Genomic DNA, 10,733 nt, shown 5'->3' with positions numbered 1-10,733 from the left:
ATGGTGGCTTATGAGTGTTGAGTACTAGAAGACTTGTAAGGATGAGTTTATGGTAGCCAATAAAGGTTGAGGCCTAGAAGACATGATCGATGGTGTCACATGAGCCTTTTTAATGAAGTACAAATCAATTGAAGCTTATGAGGCTTTGAAGACTGAATCCTGAAGACATAGAAGGTTGAAGCCTATCCTGAACTTATCTTAAAGAACATATGAAGATTCTTAGAGAAGAATCTTAGAAGATTTATATGTCCGTGGTAGCCTAAATAGGTTGAAGCCTATGATGAACCTATCTAAAAAAAAACATATGAAGATGTATGAATCAATGGTGGCTTATGAGCCTACGAAGAGTCCTGGATGACTTATGAAGACATACATCTAAAGTTATGAGTCTTTGAAGACCGAATCTTAGAAAACTAATGAAGACATTTATATCTATTGTAGACTAAGAAGACCGAAGCCTATCATGAACCTATCTAAAAAAAAAACAAACATATGAAGGTGTACGTATCAATGGTGACTTCGAAGACTGAGTCTTATGCATACATCTATAATAGCCTATGATGAACCTAAATTAATGGCGGATTATGAGTCTTCCAAGACTGAGTCCTGGAAGACTTATATTCCTACCGTGGCCTCAGAGGATTTAAGCCTATCATGAGCCTAAAGACTCTATGAGGAGATCCAGTGGACACAGTGACAATGCTTCCTGGGAAAAGTATGAAAATGAGCTCCAAAATTTTTTTCCTCTATAGTGCCACCTCTAGGTAGCTACCCTGAAAGTCAATGTCTGACGTATTTAACAGCATTAAAACATGACTAGGGGTATATAGCCAAGGCAGAGGTGAGAACAGTGTAGGGTTTGCTTGGTCCAGCTGGTAGAAGACATGAATCTAGGGGTATAAAGCCAAAGCCAAGGTGAGTACAGAGTAGGGTTTGCTTGGTCCAGCTGGTAGAAGTATGAATCTAGGGGTATAAAGCCAAAGCCAAGGTGAGTACAGAGTAGGGTTTGGTTGGTCCAGCTGGTAGAAGATATGAATCTAGGGATATAAAACCAAAGCAGAGGTGAGTACAGAATAGGGTTTGGTTGGTCCAGCTGGTAGAAGACATGAATCTAGGGGTATAAAACCAAAGCCAAAGTGAGTACAGAGTAGGGTTTGGTTGGTCCAGCTGGTAGAAGTATTAATCTAGGGGTATAAAGCCAAAGCCAAGGTGAGTACAGAGTAGGGTTTGGTTGGTCCAGCTGGTAGAAGTATGAATCTAGGGGTATAAAGCCAAAGCCAAGGTGAGTACAGAGTAGGGTTTGGTTGGTCCAGCTGGTAGAAGATATGAATCTAGGGATATAAAACCAAAGCAGAGGTGAGTACAGAATAGGGTTTGGTTGGTCCAGCTGGTAGAAGACATGAATCTAGGGGTATAAAACCAAAGCCAAAGTGAGTACAGAGTAGGGTTTGGTTGGTCCAGCTGGTAGAAGACATGAATCTAGGGGTATATAGCCAAGGTGAGTACAGAGTAGGGTTTCGCTGGTCCAGCTGGTAGAAGATATGAATCTAGGGGTATAAAGCCAAGGTGAGTACCCAGTAGGGTTTGGTTGGTCCAGCTAGTAGAAGACATGAATTTAGGGTTATAAAGCCAATACCAAGGTGAGTACCGGGTAGGGTTTGGTTGGTCCAGCCAGTAGAAGACATGAATCTAGGTGTATAAAGCCAAAGTCAAGGTGAGTACAGAGTAGGGTTTGGTTGGTCCAGCTGGTAGAAGACATGAATCTAAGGTGGCTTATGAACCTACAAAAATTGGAGGCTATTAGGCTAGATTTTACAAAATCATGAAACCATATGAATGTATCATGGATTACATACGTCAATGTGTGGTATCACGTGGACCTATGATGACCTATGGATCAATGGTGGCTTATGAGTCTATAAGCCTATGGCCTAGAAGACATGACTATGGTGACCTACGAGCCTATATAAGTAAAGCTATACTCAAATATATAGGCTATCTGGTAGCATGTGAGGCCATATGTTGGCCTATCGAGAAAATATTTATAGTTTGCCATACTGCTAAAGTTTATAGTTATCACCAAACCATGCATGCCAGATAAATATTTCCTCTATATTAGTGGTAAGGATCAACGACCATACAAGGGGGAGGTACCATTGTAAAATAGAAAAAAAAAACATTACAATGCATATTCTGCTTTGACTAGTCAGGCTTTGAATATCCACCCCATAAAACCATAGATGCCACCACCATAACCTTACCCCCTACCCCTCCATCCCATATTGTCGAACAACACAACGGCTCCTCTACTGAAAACCATCCACGAAAGACCATTTTTAATTCTTTTTGGCAAAATAAAAAAAAAATCGATACTGACAGCCGAGATTTTACGCTGGAGATCTTTTTGAAGGGTTAAAAATGCAAAATAAGAACCAAGGCCCACTGAAAACCGCTGTTCCTTCCATCACCGTCCATGGAAACAAAAATCAATAACATTTTAGTCAATAAAATCCAAGAGAAATTCCCAACTGGGTCAACAACGGTCAACCTCCATCTCAAAAAGTTGCATTGAAAGTGGAGCTAGCATTCCAAATAATTGTCATCGGAGTTATAAAAAGTTCTCTGTGGAGTCATAGTCTGATCATCCTACTACGGCCGACGTCTTCCGCTTCCTTGAAGATGCTTTTCTATCTACTAGAACGGAACTAAAGAAAAACCAAAAAGTTGGACATAAACCCAGCGTGGTATGCAGCATGTCGTTCTATATATGTATATAAGGGGGTTTTATGTTCCAAGTTGTCCCCAAGACTGGTCGACGGGGCTCACAACTTTGTGTCCTCTTCTTGGCCCGCCCGCCACCAAATTTTGGTGGCTTCCATATTGGTCCTCTGTTCGCGATGGCCGGAAATGTAGCAACATCAACCAGAGGGAATCCATCTGGTAAAAAAGGCCTTCAGCCCATAGTGAATGTTTTTGTTTTTCCCGTCCACTAGTTGAAATTACAACAGTTCAAGTAACTGATGGTTTTTCCTTCTCCGGGCAAAGAGGAGTCTACATTGTTCACCAACGCGTTTTGCCTGGCCTCGCTGATGAGGCGACAGGCCAAGTCCAGGAAGAGTTTTTCCACGTTGTCTGACTCTTTGGCAGAGGTTTCTAGGTAATACATGTTTTGGGATCCGGCGAATTCTTCAGCTCTTTGTTGGGAGACCTCCCTCCTCTCTGCCAGGTCGATCTTGTTCCCTGTAGGTAGACAACAAAGTGGGTAAGTCACATGGCGGACTTTTCTTCACAGGAAGTGACATCACGTCTGTTGGTCACATGGCCATGCTGCAGTCTCATTCATTTTAATAGGACTATGTTGTAGCGTGGCCATGTTGACCACCGGACGTGGTACTGAGTGTACCGCCATATAGTGCTATAGCTCTGTAATCCATCATGCCATGAAGAATACCCTAAAGTCTTACCAGTCCATGAAACATCTTCTAGGAGACATTGGTGGCTCACAGAGCACCATATGGCGGCACATTGAGTCTTTATAGGCTCATGAACAGGGCAATATAGGCACAGTCAAAGTCTGAGGAGTTACGGAAAATTGAATTCAAGCCGTGACAGATCCATCGGTACAAGTCAAGAGGATCTTTTAGGCACAATTGTTTTCCGTCATGTGATGAATATGTTGGGTCCAAAGCCTAAGGTATCTGTGCATACTTATATCACGTTATACCTCCCAACCGGAGAACAGGAGAGGGTGAGTATTAGTTATTGTTTTTGTGCCCTTTTTGTGAGTACCACATAGTGGGTGACATTTTAAAGTGGCGCCCACGTGGAGAAGGACATTATAATATGAGGGTCACATGGATGGGGACATTATACTCTGGGGGCTATAATGAGGGAGGCCATTTTACTGTGACGGACATAATAAGGGGACATTATAGTGTGGTGGACACAATAAGGGGACATTTTACTCTGGTGGCCATAACGGGGGGGAGGGGGGTAATATACTGTGGTGGCCACAATAAGGTTGTATTATACTGAGGGAAACATAATTGGGGGGGGGGGGGGGCAATATACTATGGGGTCACAATAAAGGGCCCACTATACTGTAGTGGCCACAATAAGGATACATTATACTGTGGAGATCATAATGAGGGTGCATTATACTGTGGAGACCATAATGAGGGTGCGTTATACTGTGGAGACCATAATGAGGGTGCATTATACTGTGGAGACCATAATGAGGGTGCATTATACTGTGGAGACCATAATGAGGGTGCATTATACTATAGAGACCATAATGAGGGTGCATTATACTGTGGAGACCATAATGAGGGTGCATTATACTGTGGAGACCATAATGAGGGTGCATTATACTTCAGAGAACATAATGAGGGTGCATTATACTATAGAGACCATAATGAGGGTGCATTATACTATAGAGACCATAATGAGGGTGCATTATACTATAGAGACCATAATGAGGGTGCATTATACTATGGAGACCATAAAGAGAGTGCATTATACTGTGGAGACCATAATGAGGGGGATATTATAATATGGGGCCACAATAAAGGTTTATTATACTGTGGTTGCATTAATGAGGGGGGCATTATACCATGGGGGCCACATAAAGGGTACATTATACCATTGGGGCCACAAGTATGATACCATGCTGGGGTCATTGATTGGGCATTAAGAGAAATGTTTTGGATTGGGCAGAGTCAAATAGGGCAGGGTTTAGAGGTGTGGCTTATTATACCCAAATTCACATTTTGTTCCTCCCTGAAACGTGGGAGGTATAAGTTTTCCAGCAGATTCAGGGTTAAACCATCCCGACTTACCCACAAGCACAGTGATGACTTCATTATTAGCATATTGTTCGATTTCCCGCAGCCATTCCGGGAGACATCGGAAAGATTCCTCGCACGTTATATCATAGGTTAAAATCAATGCGTTGGCACTACGGTAATAACTTTGGGTGATGGAACGAAATCTCTCTTGGCCGGCCGTGTCCCATATCTGGAGCTAAGGAACCAAACAATAAGGAAATAAATGGAGGCGTATTAGCATTTCCGAAATTCACGGCACAACTACTTAAGAGGGTCTGTTCAGAAAAAAAAATCCACTCTAAGCGTCTACAGACTCCAGCTGGCAGATCCTTCTCCGAGCGATTCAAGATTTATAATCAAAGAGTGTCCGTGATAATATGATCCAGCTGCTCGGCCCCGAAAGCTGCAAGATTTGTGGTGACGCTTACAAAAAGCAATTTAGGTCCCGCTCAGCAAAACAACCGGCGGCTCCGTCCTGATGTGCGCAGGAAGGATCCTACAAAAACATGACGCAAAGCCTAATCCTGAGAAAGCCTGACTATATGTAAAACCCATAACCGTGCCCTAAAAATGAAGAGTCCACAAGAACTTTGGATGACAAGATTAAGAATCTGGTCAAGAAACAATGGGGATAGGTTTGAACAGAATGGCGTTACCCGTGTCGGGGGCAGATACGTACATTGATTTATTATGTGGGTTGTAGGAATGGGTCTCTACACGTATACTAGTCCATGGAAGAGTAGATTGAGCTTTACTAGTGGCATACTGGTCCCTTGTGAGGACTATCTAGGCCCAAGTAAAGGTATAGACGGTAAAAGGCATAATGAACCTGTGTAATGGCATACTGGACTTGTGTAATGGCATACTGAACCTGTGTAATGGCATACTGGACTTGTGTAATGGCATACTGGACCTGTGTAATGGCATACTGGACCTGTGTAATGGCATACTGAACCCGTGTAATGGCATACTGGACCTGTGTAATGGCATACTGAACCTGTGAAATGGCATACTGAACCTGTGTAATGACATACTAGACTTGTGTAATGGCATACTGGACCTGTGTAATGGTGTACTGGACCTGTGTAATGGCATACTGAACCTGTGAAATGGCATACTGAACCTGTGTAATGACATACTAGACTTGTGTAATGGCATACTGGACCTGTGTAATGGCATACTGAACTTGTGTAATGGAATACTGAACCTGTGTAATGGCATACTGGACCTGTGTAACAGCATACTGAACCTGTGTATTAGAATACTGGACCTGTGTAATGGCATACTGAACCTGTGTAATGGCATACTGGACCGGTGTAATGGCATATTGGACCTGTGTAATGGCATACTGAACCTGTGTAATGGCATACTGGACCTGTGTAATGGCATACTGAACCTGTGTAATGGCATAATGAACCTGTGTAATGGCATACTGGACCTGTATAATGGCATACTGAACCTGTGTAATGGCATACTGGACCTGTGTAATGGCATACTGGACCTGTGTATTGGCATACTGGACCTTTGTAATGGCATACTGGACCTGAGTATTGGCATATTGAACCTGTGTAATGGCATACTGAACCTGTATAATGGCATACTGAACCTGTGTAATGGCATACTGAACCTGTGTAATGGCATACTGAACCTGTGTAATGGCATATTGAACCTGTGTAATGGCATACTGGACCTGTGTAATGGCATACTGAACCTGTGTAATGGCATACTGGACCTGTGTAATGGCATACTGAACCTGTGTAATGGCATACTGAACCTGTGTAATGGCATATTGAACCTGTGTAATGGCATACTGGACCTGTGTAATGGCATACTGGACCTGTGTATTGGCATACTGGACCTTTGTAATGGCATACTGGACCTGTGTAATGGCATACTGAACCTGTGTAATGGCATACTGGACCTGTGTAATGGCATACTGGACCTGTGTAATGGCATACTGGGCTATTCTGATGTCTTATTTCACCTTAAAATAGGCATATTGGACCTGTGTATTGGCATACCAAGTGGTAGTAGAGGCATATTAGACTATTGGACTACTTGGCTATTATAGTGGCTTACTTCAGCCTAAAAGAAGCCCACTAGACTTGTGTATGGGCGTATTGGACCCATATATGGGCATATTGGACTTATATATGGACATACTAGACCTGTTTATAGGCATACTGGGCTATTGTAGCAACGTAATTCACTCTAGAAGGGGCATACTAGACTTGTGTATTGATATACTGGGGATAGTACAAGTATACTGGGCTGAGTATTGGTATACTAGGCATAGTAAAGGTATATTGGGCTGTGTATTGGTATAATGGGCATAGTAGAAGTGTATTGTGTATTGGCCTGTGAATTGGTATACGGGGCATAGTAGAAATGTATCAGCCTGTGTAATGGCATCCTGGGCATAGTAGAAGTATTCTGGACTGTGTATTGGTATACTGGGGATGGTAGAGGTGTAACAGCCTGTGCATTGATATACTGAGTCTAGTAGAGGTGTACCCGGATGGGTATTGGTATACTGGGGATAGTACAAGTGTACCAGCCTGTGTGTTGGCATACTGGGCATAGTAGAGGTGTAACAGGCTGGGTATTGGTATACTGGGCATAGTAGAGGTGTACTAGGCTGGGTATTAGTATCCTGGGCATAGTAGAGGTGTACCAGGCTGGGTATTAGTATACTGGGCATAGTAGAGGTGTAACAGACTGGGTATTGGTATACTTGGACATAGTAGAGGTGTACCAGGCTGGGTATTAGTATACTGGACATAGTAGAGGTGTACCAGGCTGGGTATTAGTATACTGGACATAGTAGAGGTGTATCGGGCTGAGTAATGGTATACTGGACATAGTAGAGGTGTATCGGGCTGGGTATTAGTATACTGGTCATAGTAGAGGTGTACTGGGCTGGGTAATGGTATACTGGGCATAGTAGAGGTGTATCGGGCTGGGTATTAGTATACTGGGCATAGTAGAGGTGTACCAGGCTGGGTATTAGTATACTGGACATAGTAGAGGTGTACCAGGCTGGGTATTAGTATACTGGACATAGTAGAGGTGTACTGGGCTGGGTAATGGTATACTGGACATAGTAGAGGTGTACCAGGCTGGGTATTGGTATATTGGACATAGTAGAGGTGTACTGGGCTGGGTAATGGTATACTGGACATAGTAGAGGTGTACCAGGCTGGGTATTGGTATATTGGATATAGTAGAGGTGTACCAGGCTGGGTATTGGTATATTGGATATAGTAGAGGTGTACCAGGCTGGGTATTGGTATATTGGATATAGTAGAGGTGTACCAGGCTGGGTATTAGTATACTGGGCATAGTAGAGGTGTACTGGGCTGGGTAATGGTATACTGGGCATAGTAGAGGTGTATCGGGCTGGGTATTGGTATACTGGGCATAGTAGAGGTGTATCGGGCTGGGTATTAGTATACTGGGCATAGTAGAGGTGTACTGGGCTGGGTAATGGTATACTGGGCATAGTAGAGGTGTATCGGGCTGGGTAATGGTATACTGGACATAGTAGAGGTGTACCAGGCTGGGTATTGGTATACTGGGCATAGTAGAGGTGTACCAGGCTGGGTATTGGTATATTGGATATAGTAGAGGTGTACCAGGCTGGATATTGGTATATTGGACATAGTAGAGGTGTACTGGGCTGGGTAATGGTATACTGGGCATAGTAGAGGTGTATCAGGCTGGGTATTAGTATACTGGGCATAGTAGAGGTGTATCAGGCTGGGTATTAGTATACTGGGCATAGTAGAGGTGTACCAGGCTGGGTATTAGTATACTGGACATAGTAGATGTGTACCAGGCTGGGTATTGGTATATTGGATATAGTAGAGGTGTATCGGGCTGGGTATTAGTATACTGGGCATAGTAGAGGTGTACTGGGCTGGGTAATGGTATACTGATCATAGTAGAGGTGTACCAGGCTGGGTATTGGTATACTGGGCATAGTAGAGGTGTACCAGGCTGGGTATTGGTATATTGGATATAGTAGAGGTGTACCAGGCTGGGTATTGGTATATTGGATATAGTAGAGGTGTACCAGGCTGGGTTTTGGTATATTGGATATAGTAGAGGTGTACCAGGCTGGGTATTAGTATACTGGGCATAGTAGAGGTGTATCAGGCTGGGTATTAGTATACTGGGCATAGTAGAGGTGTACCAGGCTGGGTATTAGTATACTGGGCATAGTAGAGGTGTACCAGGCTGGGTATTAGTATACTGGACATAGTAGAGGTGTACCAGGCTGGGTAATGGTATACTGGACATAGTAGAGGTGTACCAGGCTGGGTAATGGTATACTGGGCATAGTAGAGGTGTATCGGGCTGGGTAATGGTATACTGGGCATAGTAGAGGTGTACTGGGCTGGGTAATGGTATACTGGGCATAGTAGAGGTGTATCGGGCTGGGTAATGGTATACTGGGCATAGTAGAGGTGTATCAGGCTGGGTATTAGTATACTGGGCATAGTAGAGGTGTATCAGGCTGGGTATTAGTATACTGGACATAGTAGAGGTGTACCAGGCTGGGTATTGGTATATTGGATATAGTAGAGGTGTACCAGGCTGGGTATTAGTATGCTGGGCATAGTAGAGGTGTACTGGGCTGGGTAATGGTATACTGGGCATAGTAGAGGTGTATCGGGCTGGGTAATGGTATACTGGGCATAGTAGAGGTGTATCAGGCTGGGTATTAGTATACTGGGCATAGTAGAGGTGTATCGGGCTGGGTATTAGTATACTGGACATAGTAGAGGTGTCTTATTTATTGACATACAGGGTTCTTCGAGGTGTACCGGTGTACCGCCATATCTGGTCTTAGTACATGTACTTAGTGCACATATTCCCACATGTTATTCACTTCTGACACTAGTATAGAGATGATTTTATTCTTTAATTCTTATTTTTATAGATTTTCTCCTGAAATATACTGACAATAATAAAAAGCGTGTCTGGTGTAATCATCAATTCATCGGCAATAATCCTGTAATCTGCGCCGCGATTATCCCGACGGCTGACAGGCGTCTTTATGATGGTGCCTGGTAACAGCTCAACAAGGAGAAGCAATGACATTCTCAAGTCTTCTTATGAGAAGTATCAAGAGGAACGTCCTCCTATGCATAGTCTGCAATGTTAGTGGTCGCAGTGGTGCAGATATAGGCTGCGGTTGCGACTAGGCCTGGAGACAAACCGCCCTTGACCACATAGAGAACTAGAATATTCTGACACGTCATCGGTGAGGTTCAGAAGCTTGAACTCACATCTATGGAGATCGCTTTTCAATTCTTCCAAATCTTAAGTTACAGGCCCAGAAGCCTGAGGCTGCACTACTCAATGACACTTCCTGCAGTGTTATCATGGAAACCTTGTGTACATTCATACTGATGTCTACACAACTACCGTTGGTGTTGTATGCATGTGTGGCGCCTTTAAGAACATCCTTGCCGTGCCTAATATACAAAGCTTGGTGGAGTGGGTGGTACAATATGGAAAAAAAATCCGATATGCAAAATAAATTTGCAACTCTTTTATGTATATAACACACTGCTATCACATGCACATAAATAGCGGTACTATACTGTACACATTAATAGTACTGACATACTATAACTGGCATACGAAGCATTCTAAATCTTCCCTGTAAATTGTACCGCTATATTATGTACAAATATAACACTGCTATCTTATATACATCCATAGTACTGTTATACTACACACATAAACTGTACCACTATGTCATATACTGTACATACATAACACTGGTATCCCATACACATAAAGGTACCATTATACTATACACATAAAGTGTACCGCTATGTCATATACATATATAATATAGTTATCCCATACACATATATAATACCATTAGATCAT

The 10,733-nt window shown here is 43.1% G+C and overlaps 1 protein-coding gene across 2 annotated transcripts in view; it reads right to left on the bottom strand.

Moving 5' to 3' along the window:
* Positions 1–2,298: 2,298 nt before the first annotated feature.
* RAB30 (RAB30, member RAS oncogene family) overlaps positions 2,299–10,733 on the bottom strand; it is a 77,481-nt gene continuing 69,046 nt past the window's right edge. For both annotated transcript variants that reach the window (XM_075266222.1, XM_075266223.1), the window contains exons 4-5: positions 4,839–5,022; positions 2,299–3,240 (exon numbers count right to left, since the gene is read on the bottom strand). In XM_075266222.1, coding sequence (XP_075122323.1) covers positions 2,990–3,240; positions 4,839–5,022 — 435 coding nt within the window. In that variant the 3' untranslated portion in view covers positions 2,299–2,989. The remainder of the gene's footprint in view (positions 3,241–4,838; positions 5,023–10,733) is intronic.

This window comes from Leptodactylus fuscus, chromosome 2, assembly GCF_031893055.1.
Source record: "Leptodactylus fuscus isolate aLepFus1 chromosome 2, aLepFus1.hap2, whole genome shotgun sequence".
In the NCBI taxonomy this organism is placed as follows: Eukaryota; Metazoa; Chordata; class Amphibia; order Anura; family Leptodactylidae; genus Leptodactylus; species Leptodactylus fuscus.
Note: the sequence above shows the minus strand (reverse complement) of the source record. Positions and strands in the feature narration are given on the sequence as shown.